Below are 18,268 nucleotides of genomic sequence, written 5' to 3'. Positions count from 1 at the left end.
TCTATATCCACAGAATGAAAAAAACAAAACAAAATCCCCCCAAACCCTCCCACAAAGCTAACCCTTGCTTCCTCTGCTGCTCACTACTACAGCACACGTGGCGGCTGAAGTCACGGCCACCCCTCTCTTCTCTCCGTGCCTTGCTGCAGCCCTTCACAGCCACCACCTCTCTCAGAAGGAACCTACGAGCCAGTCAGCCATCTATCAGTCATCACCTCAGCAAAGCTAACCGAGCATTACGCCTGGAATTTAGTTCTCCAAAACCCGTAATAAGCAGTCAAACATCTCATGTGCAATCTAATTTATGTGGTAAAAGAGCATCTAAGGATAAAACAGTCCTGAAACACTACAACAGCCTATACACATCAGTTCCCTAAAACTCAGTTGTTTTTTTTTTTATCCTGGGAAGGACTAAACCTTCTGAAACACTTCCACCCCTGATAAATGACCCTCCTCACTCTTTGTATTTTTTTTAAATTTATTTCCCTACTGACCCTGTGATCAACATACCATATGTGCATTACACCTGCAAGCTTGTCGCTGTCCATAGATAATGCACCATTATTTTCTTTTTGTCAGTTGCTCTCCAGCTTAGACTAAGTACTGCCCCCAGCATGACATACTTCTAACACCAACTTTACCTATTGTTTTTCTAATGCCAGCAAAGGTCAGAGACAATCTGGAATATACAAGATGAGACCCTCCATCAGAGTCATAATGCAAGATCGTTGTGGTAAGGTACACATCTTTCCTTGCATGAGTAGGTCTATTTCGACAGAACTCACTTTGTGGCTGTAGTGTTTGTGATAAAGGACCAGACTGATGGAATTAAACACAGGAGTTTATAAAGCACAAGTTGATAACAGTAAGAACAGTACTGCCTGCAACATTTTTGCCTATTTAAAGGACTATACATGTCACAAAGGTCCAAACAGCTGGTGACACAACAGCTGACTGTGTGCAAGAACTAAATTGCACATATGCTGTACCCAGCAATCACCTGCAAAATCACACACTTCCACAGCTGGCCTCCTTCCTACTCTCTGTCTTGCTTTCTCTTCAGCAAGTGGAGGGGACCAACCCCACCATTATTTTTCCTGTTGTATTCTCAGGGAGAACCTGGGAGAGGTTCAGAGCCACAAACAGGAAAAAAGACATAATACAATTTTTAAAAGTTAGGATGTAATCCTGTCCCATAAGATCACTCTCCTTTCAATAAACAGCTTTAGATAAAAAAAAGAAAGGATCTAAATTTAATGCATCCTCCAGAAAGCAAATTGCTTGGGTCCCTGTATTTCACACGTTCTATGTAACAGCCTTCTTTCTGGGGAGAAAAAACAAACATAGACCTGAAGTCGTTTTCAGTTCAGTGCTAGATGTCAGCGTTTTAAATTACTGGTTCCTTTTGCACTGTAGGAAAGTTTCCAGTATGTCATTCCTTCTGCATAGCAGTAGTATCAGTGTGGCAGTCAAGCATGCAGTTGCATGCTTCTGTCTACTTGCTATTACCACTGGTTATATGGAAGAGACAGAAAGAGCACAGAGATAAAATAATTAAATCCTTTACTTGACTGACTGAAGTATTGTAGTAAAACGTATGAAGTCTGGAGTGAGGGCTAGGAGCTTTAAGCCACACTCCATACAGAATACATAAAACTTTGTCCCAGAGAGGGTACCGATTAACTTTGCTCATTAACACCTCAGGAATCCGTACTTGGCATACCTTTGCCTTTCTCTTGCAAATAAGTTCTCCTCTTAATATTTTAAGAGGCAAAGTCTCAAAAAAGGAAATACTGGTCTGAGGCAGACTGTAAGTCAGCTGGACCTGGACCTCCCAAGGATTACAGGGCATATATATGAGAATGGACCTTGCTAAGTGATGTTCAGCGAGTACAAGGAGGATTTGGAGAAAAAGTCCAGAATAGTAGGAGTTGGATGCAGGAACTGTGGGCACTCTCTCCTGTCCAGCTCCCTCATGCACAGTTGGAACTAGAAATATACTCTCTCACCTCTACATATTATAGACTCAGAAAGTGAACCTCTGTGGAAATAAGTTGATTTTTTCCTGCTTTATGAAAACAAGCTGATGCCAAAATGCATTTTTTAAATCTACAAGGAAAGAGTAGAACATTCTGCTTTTCCCAGCATGCCCAAGGCAAAGAACTGCTTTTCTGATGTGTACAAATCACTCTCTTTTCCCTGCTTAAGTCAGTTTATTTTATGCTTACTATACTAAGTGACTTGAGCGTAGGATCAGCAATATATATATATATATATACACACACATGCATATGCACGCACGTATTTTATTTTTCCTCTTGACCAGTCAATATTCAGGTATCTCTGTACCTTCTTGCAGACTATTAGAGCCCAACAACATTTGGTCGCAAATAAGACCAAACAACAGCTCTCTTATTTGTTCAACGTCATCTTGGCCACAGTAAGTTTTATTATTTTGGGTGCATCAGGATATTCTTGTTTAGAAGTCTGACCACAGTCTTTTTGTCACTACTCTTTGTGGTGTTTACCCTCTACTGTTTGTGCAACAGAGTGATGAAAAACAAGTTACAGTAAATCCATGGTTACTTAAGTTTCGATCAACAGCCATGTAAAGACACAAACACTTACTCTTTCACACCAAAATCATTGTGCCAGAGAGATTGCTTCTGATCTACCTTTTGGGGAGGCTGAAGAGGTTACCGTTCCAACACAGCAGTACAAGAGCAAGCACTCCTCTAAACATGGTCTTTAATCCTCTAGGAGAGAAAGGTTTCATCTACCTATGACACTGCTCTCACCTAGGGGAAAAAATTGCATATCTTACTCAGTTTTCTAAAAAAAAAAAAAAACAGTAAAGGAAAGAAAGGTTAGAATTTACATGAGAAAGTCTCAGAAAACTGGTAGTATGAAATTGTAGCAAAGGACATTGTTTCAACACAGTATCGCTAAGAGAGATAAGGCAGAAAACAAAGATTTGAAAAAAAATATATTTTAAAAGTATTTTCTTATTTTACAAGTATAAAAAGCAATATTTAAAAATCAAAATCGTGGAAGATACTCTGGAAAAACTGGCTTCTAACGCATGAGACTCTTCTGTGACATCTCCCAAACAATGTCACAACTCCTGAAAATCCTGCATTCCATAAACAAAGGTATGATCCAGCTCAAGTAACCCTTTTTAGTGACACTTTAAACCCCATAATCCAGCAGTTGATCTGATCAGTCTCTAAGGAATGTGTCGAGACACTCTGTGGCTACAGAGCAAAAGGATTGGCATGAATTGTAATATCTTTAATGCGAACATCATTAAGAGGTCGGTAGGTTTTCTCATTCACAGGCAGCTTCTCCAGCTCATCCAGGGTCTCCAAGCCATCAATAACTCTGGAAGAAAAGCAGAAGTGCTAGGAATATCCTTCCAATAACAATTTAAATTTCACAACTGAGATACCTCAAAGCACTTTGCAGTTAAGTATCATAAGGCAAGGACTTTGCAAGCAAATGATACAAATAAGACAGCCAAAACATTATATATGGCATACAATGTATTTTGAAAGGGAATATTAAGCATCTATGACAGATCCTGATAAAAAGTACAAATAATTCCCACTGACCTGACAGTATCATATTTTATACCAACCATAGCTGTAATAAAGACCCTGGCTGTACTTCCTGGCAGACAGGACTGAGCAATCATAGTATAGGCTTCAGTAGCAAGATACTGGCCATACCCAACTTCACTGTGAATTACTGAAATCCTATGACTGGAAAATCAATTTCCAAACATGAGATTATAATTCCTAACCTTCTGACTCAAAGACAACACTGGACAGAATCATTAATAACTGTATAAACCTAATGGCACAAATGTGTTTAGATTTTCAGATTTCCTGTTTGGGCTACAGAAATGGCAAGAGAGACTGCTCTAATAAACCTCTTGCTTTTTTGTTTAAATAACTAGCTCTGGTAAATCTTGGCAGTTTATTCCCACTTGGCAGAAAACATGTTGTGCTGTCCACAGCTCAATTCAGTCACATTCATCAACTCTTTGAACCTAGGATGCTGGATTGTGGGCCAGCGGGGACTGCATATGCTGTTCTGCTGATTCTGCAACTGGGGCAGGAGTATCTTAAAACTGCCCCAGTATCTTAAAACAATCTGGCAAAGTTAATCTGTGAAGAGTCTCTACTCCTTTCTAAGAAAGATGTCTAAAAAAATTACTTTCAATCACACTTCTAAAACTCAGAAATGAAAGGAACACCTATACTTAGATGCCTATAAACAACACAAGCAGTAGAAGATAGTATTTTCACATTTCAATAGTTTCCTTTGAATATTTAACTCCATTTAATAAAGACAACTTTTTCTCTGCAGATTCAGTTGTACACTAGAGACTTTTTAACAACAAACAAAAGAAAAGACATTGCCATGATTTTGAGATAAAAAAGCAGTATCTGAAAGACTCAAAAATTAAACATTTGCTTTAAGGATGATATATTATCAGCAGTGTCTATTAAATTAAGCATGTTTTTAAATAATGATGCATCTTAAACAACCTCATCTGATTTTATAAACTGTTAGTTCCATGAGTTTTAGCTGACCAACAGGAGTTCCACCTGAACAGAACCATGACCACGTCAGTACCACACCCATCCAGTCCCAAATCAGATTCTTGCTTCTCAGTAAACCCTGCACCTGTGTAACCAGTTGTTCTGGAGTTTGCTTAAAATCAGCCTGCATCCGTTTGGGTATGGATGAAAAGGCAAGCTGGAATAACTGGCTGGGGGGAGGAGGGAAGAAGAAAGGAAAAAAAATTCCATTCTTGAGGTAATTTTTAATATGCCTATTTCCACTGCATTCCCCACTACTAAGAAAAAGGGGACAGCATTTTGCAGTAACTAATTCTGGTGACAGTGCAACAGCATATATTTACATATACACATCCAATGTTTTAAAGAGTTTTAGAACCAGACGCTTCTAAATTTGCATTGCATGTGCCCTGAAATATTCAGATCCTTCACACACTATGATAAGGAGGCATGCAGTTGAATCACTTACTTTCCAAACACTGTGTACTTCATGTCTAGGTGCGGTTGCTTGCCATAAGTGATGAAGAACTGCGATCCATTAGTATTTGGACCATTGTTTGCCATTGAAACTACACCACGCACACTGTGCTGCAAGAGGGGAAAAAACCTCAACATGAATACAGATCTGTGAAAGCAGGACTTTAACCTGTACGGAGTGCTCTGTGACTTAGTACTCTGCCTCAATACCAGTATTAAGAACAAAACTTGGTTGCTAATGTATTCCATCACAATCTGTAATTAGCTCCTCAAAATCGGTCTTACAACAAAAAATTACTTCTTTGCCTTCAGTGCATGAAAAACAACTTGTTACAAATTTTTTCTACTTCTGTTTTCAGTGATGAAAACCCTCAAACCTAACTTGCCAAGTACAGAAATGCCTGTTTCTATTTCAATAATAAGGTTTATATCCCTTTGTTGCGAGATTATACTTTGCTTCACAATTACAAAAGAGGTATTTAACACAGTACAACACAATGCTGATCATTTTTCAACCTGTAAAGAAAATTCATATGAAAACATAACTGCATATTGAGAGCACAGAAATACCTTTAGGTATTCACTGAATTCATCTTCAAACTTCTTGCCCCAGATGCTGTTACCTCCTTTTCCAGTGCCTGACAAAGAAACACCACAATAGATTACATAATGAACACCTATTAAGTAGCAAAACAAAACACTGACATATCCTCAAATTAAATTCAGTATGAGTACAGACACACAGCTGAATCAGATTTTCTCTCAAACAGCTGACACTGTTTGGGACATTCCCCTCCCCCCCAGTGCTTTAGAAGCAGTGTAGCCTTTCAGGCAGAAACCAGAGAAACCACAGTAGCAACTGCTACCTGTTGACAGCTGGTAAGTCAGCAGAACCATCATATTTGGTGGAAACAGCTGGGAAAAATAAAGTTTGTAGAATGCTTTAGTACTGCATGGTTATTTAGAACTAGGGTAACAGCTGCTCTTCTGTAAGCTCACCACAGAAAACGAATCTCATCATAAAAACCTCTATCAACAATATAATAATTCTTATATTTTACTTTTACTTTATTTACATTTTGGTTTTAATATTCATAATTTATTTTTATTTCTTTCCTTTTTATTTATATTCTATAGTTATGTACATTTTTCTATAGAGACACCCGGAAAGAAGAATTTACCTAATGGATCCCCTGTCTGAACCATGAAACCCTTTATATTCCGATGAAATACGCATCCATTGTAGTAGTTACTAGCACAAAGAGCCAGGAAATTCTAAGGAAATGAAACAAACCATATTAACAAGCAATTCAGAAATAGTATCCTTTTACTAAAATGACAGCATTGACAAGACCAAGACTAACTCTTTTGCCTCTGCTTTGCAGTATGACCATGTGAATTTCAGAGAGTATTGCCACAGAATACTCATAAATGAATTATAGGTAATATGCTCCTTTGACACTGTCAGAGAGACAAAAGATTTTAAATAAAGCTTACAGCACAAGGTTGTCTGACTTGCGGAACAAACAAGAAGCCCGAGACAAGCTCAGAAGTATCACTTCCATTCAACATTTTTATTTTGTAAATATAATATTGTAATCAATAACTTCATGCCTCAGCTTTGTTAGTTACAAAGTAAATTATTTCAATTCATGCTAAAGTTTATTGCAGAAAGGAAAAACCGGGTCCTCTGACAAACGGAGCAATTCTCACTCTCTTAAACTAAAATCAAATCTGTGTGAGTGTGAGCAAACACAGGGAAATTTGGGAATCCCAGGCCATGTGCTTTTATTTCTCTTTAAGGACAAAGGACACTTTGGGAGATGCTGGATTTTGGAGAAAAGCAGCCCTTAGATAAAACTTACCTGATTAGAAAAAGGCAGCAAACCTCTAGGCAGTATGACACAGTGCACAAGTTCCATAAGTAGAATAGGCACTGTACCAGCTTAAAACATTAGCATTCCATTATGTGAAAAGATGGATTTGCAAAAGCACTTTACCTCCTCTACAGTCTTCACTATTTCTACTGCTTTCTTTCAACACTAGGCAATCCTGCTCCTGTTACTTGACTTACTTCACAAGTCTTTGGTGTACGCTCACAGAATAGTTCAATTTTAATATCTCCGACGTCAGTATGCAGTGTGACAGCCTGAGCAAGACAGATAAAATAATAATTAAATAGGCAATGAAATACTAACAGACTCAGTTTTATTTCCCAGTCCTACCAAGAACATAAACAAGTTCCCGCTGCATATAACCACTGTTTCAATATTTGGCCATAGGCAAGGCTACTGTAACAAACTTTCCACCTTTCCAGTGAAATCACCAGAAAGCTCTTGGTTTCATTTACTTTCAGGACTAATCAAGTTCGCCATGGTAATGCAGAAGCTCTGCTTCACACTACCACACTCCAGAGTTACATTATTCATTTGCAAACTGGACCTACTCAGTCACTTAATTGCCAAGTTGAAGAATCAAGGCTATATCTATTTCAGATGACAGTGTGGTGCACATACATCACTGTTTTACAATCAGGGAAACAACTGATGTATGTTAGTTGCCTGCAGCCTTCTCAGCGATAAGGCTTCTGCATGGCACCATATATAATCTGCCTTTACAAACAAGGAAATCTACAAAATTACACACTTTTCTTAAGAATTTATAAATAACCTTCATAAACTATAAAATGGCAGTTACCCAGCCACCTAAGCAAATATATCTCTATAGGCCAAATATATCACAGTGCTCCCATAGAAAAGGCTAAACTATGCAAAAACAATTACTGTGGGGCTACACTGCAGATAAGTGTACGGGAAAACTAATAAAAATCAGAATCATGTTGATACTGGCATATTGTTCCAGAAGTATACAACTAACGAAGAGAAGCTAGTTGCCTGCAATGTCCATGAAGATGCTGTAAAAGGTGTATGAACAGTTTAAGACACATAGTCTTATCTCTATATCCTGATTTGCTAAACTTTTAAAAGCCTCCAAGTGTAGGAGGTTACATACGCTCAAGCAAGGCTGTGTTCTTGCAACTTGAATAATGCTGCTGTGGTAAAACAAACAAACAAACAAACAAACAGATTACCAAATACTAACCAAAGTAGGATTAAAATTTAGGATCTTAGAACTGAAAGTCTAATTATATTTTAGACTGATGTAGATGGACCTATTTTCCTTTTCACAATACCTTGTTAGAAGTCTAAAATGAAAACCTAAACTTTTCATTATAAATTCATCACCACATCAGAGTAAAATGTGTAATCCTTTGAGATGCAGAGCAGCTATTCACTTTCCAAGAGATGACCATTTCAGAAAGAAATAAAATGTATAAAAAGGTGCTATTGTTCTCACCATGTCTGCTTATCAAAAAGCTGAGGTAGATTTGTACATGCCAATTTCCTGCAAAGAAAACATATGCAACTTGTTGTTTTTTTCCCACCAATCCCCAATTCTTTTTGATTCCAAAATATTTGTGTGCTTATATACTTTTACACCACACAGCTTTACAGTGCAATTCAAGTGACTCTGTGGATAAATGTTTTACTTGCATTATGCAACTATGCAGCACATAAAGATCTAGAAAAGAGCGGAACAAAAAGGGGGTGGGGGCAAAAAACATCTTTTCCCAAAATGAAAGTTTATACTAAGCCATCACAGCTTTTCCAAAGATTATGGTTTTATAAATGACAGAAATTAACAGATAAAAACCACGTGCCAGTACCTAAACAGAAGTGTGATTTGGAGTCACCTTCTGACAGCTGTCAGCACCGGCAACAGACGGGTACCCACATCCAAGCACCGGATCTTAGTGAATTTTTCAAATAAAGCGTTTGGAACGACGATAATAAAACGGCAGTTGCGTGGAAACCAACACTTTTACAGGCTAATCTCTTCTCTGTACATACTGCCCTCCCTGGTTAGCCCCCAGCCGTGGCAAGGCCTCTCACAGCCGCCGGGGAACCCGCCGGCAGCCAGCTCCGGCCCCGCCCCCCCTCCAGCCCGGGCTGCAGCCCGCCTTGGGCGGCGGAGCGCCAGGAGGGCCCACCGGTCCCGGCTCAGCACCCCAAGGGCCGACCGCGCTCAATGCACCCCACCTGCCCCTCGGCTCCCATCGGACCGAAGACAGCGTGGAGCTACCGCGCCTCTTCTGCCGATTTTGAGGTATTTCCACCCAAAACCCAGGCACGGGACGCGTGGACGCCATTCGCCCCGCCGCCCCCCACAGCTGCAGGACGCGGCCCGGCTCCTTCACCGGCGACGGACTCTTGCCAGGCGGCGCCCCACTCCGCCCGCCCTCCCCGCGGCCGCCAGCTCGGCCTTCCCGCGCCGCCCCAACGCCTTCACCCTCGCCCAGCCTCATGGAGGCCTCGCACAAACCTGCCGGGGCTGGACCCAGACCCGCGGCCCGCCACCGGCAAGCGGCTCCCCTCAGGCGGGCAGGAAGGGGCTGGGCCGCCCTCGCCGCAGCTCATCCCCAGCGCTGCCGAGGCCGCCCCCTGCCCCGTTAGCGCGGCGGAAGCGGCGGGGCCTGGGCGCAGGCTCCGCCCCGCAGCCCTCACCCAGCTCTTGCTCCTGCTCCGGTGTGAGGTGAGTGTCGGGCCCAGCGGCAGCGGTGAGCTCACCCCGGAGGCCTGGGTGGAGGCCGCTGGCAGTGCCCCAAAGGCTGCCCGTCCCGGTGCCGCTTGCTCCCCCTGTGGCTGGATTCCGCGGGACGGTTTTAGCGTGTGAAGATGGATGAGTTTTAAGTTCCGTGCGCTTCTTGCGCCGCTCTGCGGGGTCGTTTATGGTGTTTCGCTCTGAGAGCCCCTGGGGTGGTGCCCACGGCTCGTGCCCCACCGACGGCGGCGGCTGGGGGGAGGCCGGGCCGCGCTCCCTTCTGCCAGCGGGGCGGCATTCGCAGCCGGAACGCTCTTAACTGTTATTTCAGCCAGTGAATTGCCTAGGCTTATTCCTGCTGTTTTGTTTTTTGTTTTGTTTTGTTTTTTTTTTTTAACCCCCTGTGCAGAGAGCTGCATGCTGCCGCCTGGCACACAGCTGGCTCGCCGCCCTCTCTGCTGCATCCGCGCTTTGGGCCGTCTGCCCTCACGCTCCCTCATGAACCTCCGGGAGCTCGTTTCTGCCCTGAATGACTTTGCATCCCTCTCTCTGGCTGAGAGCTGGGACAACGTGGGGTTGCTGGTGGAACCAAGTCCTCCCCACACTGTGAACACCCTTTTCCTCACTAACGATCTCACTGAGGAGGTGATGGAAGAGGCAGTGCAGAAGAAGGCAGACCTTATTCTTTCTTACCACCCTCCCATATTCGCACCGCTCAAGCGGGTAACGTGGAAGACCTGGATGGAACGGCTGGTGGTCCGGGCCCTGGAGCACAGAATCGGGATTTACTCTCCTCATACAGCGTACGATGCCATACCTCATGGAGTTAATAACTGGCTAACAAAGGGACTTGGTGAGATTCTGTTAAAAACAAACAAACAAAAAGGTTAAAATTACTTATTAGTGTATGCTATTTTATGTGGGGACCTTCCCTCATTTTCCTTTCTTCCAACTTTTACAGGAATGATTTGAGGTTTGAGGACTTTTTTTTTTTTTTCATTCCCCCCCCGGCCATATTCTTCTAGTACTTCTAAGTACCCTAAACTATTTTAGGGAATTTATCTTGGTGAGGAATACCAGATACAAACACTAGAGGACATTTTCAGATGCATGACTGTACTACTGAATGTACTCAGAACTGGTGCAGCATATTTATTGTCCATCTTGGTTGTAAAGCTTAGGCCACAGACTTTACATCACCACCTTTAATTTATAAAGTGCAAGATCTCATTGTTTGCAAAGCACTTAAGGTATCTGAAATTCTTTCAGATTTTTATCCTGTATTGTGGCTTGTAAATGAAAACAGCTGTCTTTTCCAGCCTGATTTACAAACCAGAAACTAGTTTGGTGTTTTACAATTCTTAGGATAAAACGGTTGGCATTAAGAACTACAAATAATATATATCCATCAACTTTGCACTTAAAGCAGACTGTGCCTATAATGGAGACAAAAGGGTAAGAAGTCCTCGTTCTGGTCAGGGAAGATGGATTCAAGTGCAAAATTTGCATCTTTTTATTGAATCTCTGTAGTATATGTGCTAAATGAGTATTAGAACACTTATCCAGCTTTATAAAACAGGAATCTTGTACTGTTGTCTCAGGTGCCTGTACTTCCATCCCACTGCATCCATCAACTGCGCCAAGCTATCCAGCTGAGGGCACTCACCGGGTAGAATTCTGCACAGACAACAGTGAGCATCTGGACACAATGCTGTCCAAAATCAAAGACATCCAAGAGATCTCCTGTCTCACTACTCTCCCTGCCAGGTATCTGCTTTGTTCTCTAATGTTGTGTTCTTTATGTTGTTTGAAACAGTAAGTGGATGGAATTGTATTTTACTGTTGTAATCACTTTATTCCTCTGTGCATTGCTGCCAATTTTTTCAGCAACAGATCTAGAAACTTAAGGATAATCATCCCTTTCTGATCAATCTATGTTATACTAAATGGTAACAGCAACTCAGTGTATCATCACGTAGATTAGAGGTGGTAAAGAAGAGTATTAACAGGAAATTTGATGAGGTCACTTGAGTTAAATTCCAGTATCTGTTTCTTCCAAGAGACTAGACTAGACTAGGCTAGGCTATTACAATGCCTTCTTTTTTCCTTTCTGTGTGGTAGAATGGACACTGGGATAGAATAACTTTGTTTTATATTGATATGATGCTGAAATTTTATCTAGTTTCTTAGCAAGCGTCAAGCATATCTTTCCTCAGGGTTGAAGGTGAGGAGCAAACACGAGTCAGTTTGAACTGCTCTCAGAAAGCACTGTTGGAGGTGGTGGCATTATTGTCCCAGAACAGCCTTCTTTATAACAAGACTGAGATTCTCTTATTACAAAAGGTAACAAAATCATGTATTACTTCCAGCGAATGTATTACTTGTGTGAGCTGAGTGCCCTAAACACTGAAGCATCACAGGTTTCCTATGCTACCCCGTCACTGCTCTGAAATACCAGCCTGTGGGGATTTGAAGCCACACACGTTTTCCAAAACAATGAAAATAGCTGTGTGGTCTGTGCTATTCTTAAATCAGTTCCAATAGCTAGTGTAGTTAGTATGTTACATTCAAGAACTTTACATACATATTTTTTGATAAAGTTCAGAAGCATTCCTTCTGAATGCCCAATATACTCATCTTTGTACACTATGAAAAGCAATGCAAACTTCTGGAGTCAGCTTTTTCACAGTAATTTTTATCTTTTCAGCCTCTTCTTCCCCATACTGGAATGGGACGTCTGTGCACACTGAGCGAGCCAGTCTCCTTGTCAGACATAATTGCGCGTATCAAAAGCCACCTAAAATTGCCCCACATCCGCTTAGCTGTGGGAATGGGCAAGACACTAGGTAAACAGGCCTGCAAGTAAGACTGTCCATTAGAACTAGTATTCCAGGAAGACAAGGAGTGTGAGTGTGTGCGTGTGTGTGTGTGAAATACTGCTGCCATGGATAGGTTTACTTCCAAGTAGTATGAAGCACTGTTAAAGGCAAGAAACAGTTATTTTAGAATTTATGTGATACAATCACACAAAAAGAATGTAATCTGTATTTTTAATTGGAAGTTTTATATTATGCTGGTTGTCACTGTGAAGAAGAGACAGTACGAGTTGAATATGAGACATCCTTTTTCATAATTTGTATAATGACTAAGATTTCTCCCCCCTGCCAGAATATCAGACACAAATGAGTACCATTTTGTTGTACACTCCCTTTTGTGACTGAATGTTAAATTTCAAAGCATCTTAAAATAGTAAGATACTTTATGTTATCATTACGAACATGTAACCATCCATGTTTTGATGGAAGAGGAATAGTGGCAAAGAAGGTGAACTATGCTAGCTCAACCAGTGGGTCACTAGTAAAACGTGGAGCAACCATCCTCTTAGCCCAGTTACCTACCCTAATCTCCAAGGAGCACAGCTACTAGTATCTGTGAGAGCAAATTTATTGAGAACTCTTTGTAACTTATGAAACAGAAGTCATATTAGAAGCCGCTTATACTACCAATTGCACTCAAAAAACTCCAGACTATTTTGAAGCCCCTCATGGCATGGGATTGTAGTGGTGTGACTCCACTTAAATCCACAGTAATTACATGGCAACATACTGTAAAACCTTAATAGAATTTGAAAACTCTCTCTGTGTGTCATGCATCCCCTCTCCTGAGTGAATGTAATAGATATGGAGAATTGAATTTCCTGTCACTGTCACATATGTAATAGCTTGGAATCAGCAATCATAGCAAACAGGCAAAATTTTAATGGCATGGAGCAGCTCTCAGCTTGCATTGAGATCGGCCCTCTGAGAGCTAAAAGTTAGGAGCCAGTATATGTCAGAGGCAAAACGCTCCCTTAGTGGCATCATTAGTTGGAAAACTAATGATGGTGGAATGTGAGAGTCCTGGAGAGAATAGCAGTCTATTTTAGAGTTCAGAAACCTCACTAGGACAGAACTAGCCAATAGCCAGCCTCTGTTCTGTAGTTTTCTGCAAACTTTCCTACCCCTTGAAGAAAATAAATATACACATCTATTTGGTACACAGAGGATTTTGCTGTATTATCAGAGATGTTATGGGCCCATGACTCTTGCAAACTGACAGATTTGTCTCTTCCTCCAAGAAATTTACTTTGACCCTAAAATCAAGGTAGTAATTATTGTGAAACAATTAATAGCAATACTGACATGAGGCTTGGACAGAGGGAAAGGAGTTTAACTGTGGCACCTTGTATCCTGCAGAATCGCCAGTGAAGCAAGCTGCTCTGTGTGCTGGTTCTGGGAGCAGCATCCTGAAGGGAACGGAGGCTGACCTCTATCTCACAGGTAAAAGATTATGTTGCTGTTTCGTTATGTTTATAAAAATAGTCACTAGGAAAAAAAAAGGAAAAAAAGAAGAGTTGACTGGCTGGTGAAAGATTTGGCCTGAAAGAATTGCCTGTTATAATTGAGAAACAATCAGTTAGTTATTGGAATCACAGAAGAATAACATTAAAGCAGAGATAATGTGGATCCGATGGCTGTGTGGCACAGTAAAGGTTATTTGAATTAAAACATTGCTATACATGCATTATTTCAACACAAAATCAGTGTTGATGGCAGTCTATTGCAACCTTCAGTGTGTTTGTCCTTTGGCAAGATACAAGGTACTTCCTCAGTTCCCTACAGAATTCCCTAATGGAATATAATGTAGCCTACAGAATCTTCCAAAGGAACTCCATAGCGTTATCTGACCAAAGGGACACCTAGTCCATTACCCTTTTTTTCTGAAAGTGGGACAGCTACTCCCTACAGCTTGCTCAACAATGTGAAGGGTGCTTTGCATTCTGTAGTACTTAATTCAAGCAAGTTCTTTGGCAAGGCATGTCCCACCTCCCCCTTATATGCAGCCCTGCAGAGGTGACCCTCGGACAGCTTCTTCGCAAGGCTTCCCAATTGCCGTCCTCCATCACAGCAAACAGTCACACTGACACCCACAGTCCACTTCCAAACCACTCTGCACACTCTTATTTCCTGCCCAAAGTGGCAGAATCTACCGCTTTTCAAAGAGGGCAAAGAATTACTGTGGGTTTGTTTCAGTTGTATATGGGGCATATCAGCTGAAAGTCCTTCAACGGACACTAGAGTTGGAGTGCACCATATTCTTAGAGCAGATGGTGTTGCATTCCCCCTTGTAGACTATATCCCCTGTTACGTCTTCCCAGCTTCTAGATAAGGTTCTGCATACATTGCAAAAAACTGGTTACTTGAACTGTACTTTTAGTGATCTTACATGGCATTTCTTTCTCAAAATGGCAGGAGAGATGTCCCACCATGACGTTCTGGATGCAGTTGCCAATGGGATAAGCGTTATTCTGTGTGAGCACAGTAACACTGAGCGAGGCTTCTTGTCTGAGCTGCGTGACATGCTAGCTAGCCACCTATGTTCCAAAGTCAACATAATTGTGTCTGAGAAAGATAGAGATCCCCTCCAGGTGGCATAGGAAAAAAAAAAAAAAGTGGGACAATTCAGTCAAGGGTTTCATGGTATCTCGCACAGACCTATCCAACTGCAAGCTTAATGAAGATGCTCTGAATTGGTTCAGTACAGAATAATTGTAATATATGTTGCCTCAAAGTTTGGGATGTATTTTGTCATGTGTCAAATAAATGCTTGTTTTGGGCTACAAAAGGCTGATTTACTCAATTACTGGGCTGCACGTGAATAAATTTACTGTTACTGCATACTCTTACTAGATATATTTGATAACTGTGATACTCAAGGATCGGTTTGGCTAAAATATAAAAACCCAACTTATCTCTAGTTCTGCCCTACTGCAGTTGCGTCAAATCATGTCAGTACAAGTCACTGATATTTTAGCTAATAAATCTCCTGATAATAGATAATGAAAGGGTGTGGATCACCCATTTGCATTAACAGTTTTATTAAGACACCACTCATATGCAAATATAGAACACAATTCAGGTATTTGGTACTAGTATTCAATTGCACAGTCTACCGTTAATGCAGCTTTAAGGCTTTTTAACAGAGGGACTCTCAATTAAAAAAAGCTTTGGAAGGTTACAACTTAATTCTTTAAGAAAGCTGTAAATTAATTTCATGTGCCTTTGCTACTTTCTTTTAAAAACAGTTTCTATAACTATGGGTCTTAATTACAGGATTACTAAAACTGAACAAGTAGCATTTTCACCACCGGCAATGCTTGGGGTTTATTTTTTAAGTTAGATTTTTTGTCCTTTTTTTTAAAGGAAAAAAAAAAAATCTCCCAGTTGCATACCTTACCATCTCTGGATTATGTGCATGCCAGAAGAATATTTAAGCAAAATGAAAGTATTTCCATTGGAAATTTGTAAAGATCTTGGCACCATCCTTTTAAGTTAATAAAACTGGCTCATTAAGCAATGTCTTTACCCCATAATTGCATGTCTTGTTCCATTTAAATATAAGTGGAAAGAGATTACTCCAGTATTGTGTGAAACTACTGAGGCTATATAAAGGCAATCATTCTTATCAATACCATGAAAACCTCTCAGTAAGCTGAGGAACAGAAAGTGCGAAGAAATGTCTTCTTTCCCAAGTAAAGGAAATGACTGTAGAAGCGATCCCTCCAAATCCAACAGTTATGTATTGCTATAGAAGACATTAAAGTGCTACCACCTTACTACATACACAGAATTCAAGAGACAGGAAATTAATGCATAGATGGGGTAGTTGTCCAGAAACTGCATGAAATCAGGATAAAATACTTTTAACACAAAACCCACAGGATTAATTCACAGTAATTTTCTTTAGCTTGCATGCTTGCATCACAGAATCAGCAGCAGCCAAGAACTGATTCAAACTTAACCTCTTACCAGATGCATGGTATCTCCTGCAGCCCTCCCCTTGGCCTGTATGGACACCTGGTAGTGTACCAAAACTGTTAGTGGGTAACTCTAAACTCAGGATGATTATAGCACTTTGTTGAAGTAAATTGCACGTCTAGAAAACTAGATATAATTGCCCTGAAAATGTACCATGGTATCACTATCTGTACACACATTACGTGGTATCTTCCATATGTACTCAGAATATAAATTAAATCTTGAATTTCACAGGAACTGTGGAGAGAGTCAAAGGACTGCAAAACAGGATGTGGTTGCTGCTTAGCTACAATACTTTTTAAGTTTCTCCAACAACACATCTCTTCAAGTGGCAGAGTTCTTGTTCTTGAACTCTACACTTAACTTACAGAACTTGCTAAGACACAGTGCCCCGAGTGCAGTTTTAGCAGCTCTGACCCTATGTAGTGATAGGCAGGATCTGATGCATTTTGCAAAGTTTTGGAATTGCAGCCTGTAAAATGCAGATGCAAGTGCCACCAAAAGAGAATGTTAGTTGGAAAATGTTTTGGGGGAGGAAGCTGCAGAGTACTGCTGGCACGTACCAGTTTTCCCCATCAAACTTTCCAGCAAAGCTAATTAGGTCCTGTAATTGTCAGTGGGATAAGTAGGTATCCCATGTTTTCAGTACAAACAAAAGTCAGGCTGTAGACCTCTGTTGCTTCTGTCAGTCACGGGTAGACCAGGTAACAATATTATTCCGTGTGATGTTTTGGTTCTCTGCAAAAGCTATATACTGGTACTAAAACCCAGGCAAACTATTTTGAATTTTCATACCTTATAAGAAACAATATATTTTTACTAATTAGTTTGAAATCTTCTGCACGCTGCATGAGGATTCGCACAGATATTTGACATAATAATGAAAATGAGGCTTTCATACAATTGCCAGGAGATCTCTATCTTCCTATAACATAAAAAGATTGTGGAAGACAAGACAAGCTAATGAAAATTAATAAAGTACTTTATTTGACTGATTTGAACTATTACAACATTGAGCTGTAACATAGCTACCAAATATTAGACATAAAGAGTGCCTGAAGTCTGACTAGCAGACTACAGTTGATGGAACTATAGGGCTTACTCCCACATACCTGAGAAAAAAGTGAAGAAAAGCTGTCAAACTTCAGCAGTCTCCCAACCTCTAAGGGCTTAAAAAAAGGGAGAGCTTATAAGTGGCATTTAAGGCCTCCTCCAGGATCAGTGGACACTCCCGATGTAAAAAATACATATATACAATCACATTTTTAAAAAATAAACAGCCTCTTCATATTTCTGGATTGCAACTTGGAAAGTAGATGAAAGAAGCTGGATTCCCTCACCCTTACCAACAAGCAATGACTTGAGTCCATCACAATTTTGGTTATCTAACTCTTATAAAAGGATTTGGGTTGGGGGCAAGTTCTTCAGTTCTATTGCCAGAATTTAATAAGTTACTCACAGTGTCCCAAACCCACTAGTATTGTCCTTTCCTCATGCAGTCAAGGCAGGTCTCTTAGCATTATAAATCTTGGCTTCTTCATACACCGGAAGCTAGTCTTGTCTAACTGGTGAAGGAGTAGTGGAAATAACTCAGTTGAGAAAAGTTGCACCACTGGTACAAACTAAAGCTCTGACCATCTAGTGATTTGCACTTCCCAAGTAAACTGCTCCAATCAAACCCTCATGCCTGGTGAGGTAGAGAGCAGAAGGCACAATCTTACCGAGTTTGTTTTTCTGGCTGTAAGT

General features: G+C 40.7%; 2 protein-coding genes across 2 annotated transcripts; one reads left to right on the top strand and one right to left on the bottom strand.

The window, feature by feature from the left end:
- Window positions 1–2,973: 2,973 nt before the first annotated feature.
- PPIL3 (peptidylprolyl isomerase like 3) lies at window positions 2,974–9,554 on the bottom strand. Its single transcript, XM_082484329.1, has 7 exons — window positions 9,447–9,554; window positions 8,421–8,468; window positions 7,138–7,212; window positions 6,245–6,338; window positions 5,634–5,701; window positions 5,056–5,174; window positions 2,974–3,381 (listed from the first exon to the last, which is right to left on the bottom strand). Exons 2-7 carry the CDS (start codon window positions 8,421–8,423, stop codon window positions 3,255–3,257), a joined length of 486 nt encoding a protein of 161 aa, XP_082340455.1. The 5' UTR covers window positions 8,424–8,468; window positions 9,447–9,554; the 3' UTR covers window positions 2,974–3,254.
- Window positions 9,555–10,062: 508 nt separating this feature from the next.
- Window positions 10,063–15,323, top strand: NIF3L1 (NGG1 interacting factor 3 like 1). Its single transcript, XM_082484327.1, has 6 exons — window positions 10,063–10,518; window positions 11,267–11,432; window positions 11,882–12,008; window positions 12,373–12,511; window positions 13,901–13,984; window positions 14,957–15,323. The coding sequence occupies exons 1-6, from the start codon at window positions 10,083–10,085 to the stop codon at window positions 15,139–15,141; spliced, it is 1,137 nt and encodes a 378-aa protein (XP_082340453.1). The 5' UTR covers window positions 10,063–10,082; the 3' UTR covers window positions 15,142–15,323.
- The last annotated feature ends 2,945 nt before the right edge of the window (window positions 15,324–18,268 follow it).

This window comes from Vanellus vanellus (genome assembly GCF_965231255.1).
Source record: "Vanellus vanellus genome assembly, chromosome: 5".
In the NCBI taxonomy this organism is placed as follows: Eukaryota; Metazoa; Chordata; class Aves; order Charadriiformes; family Charadriidae; genus Vanellus; species Vanellus vanellus.
Note: the sequence above shows the minus strand (reverse complement) of the source record. Positions and strands in the feature narration are given on the sequence as shown.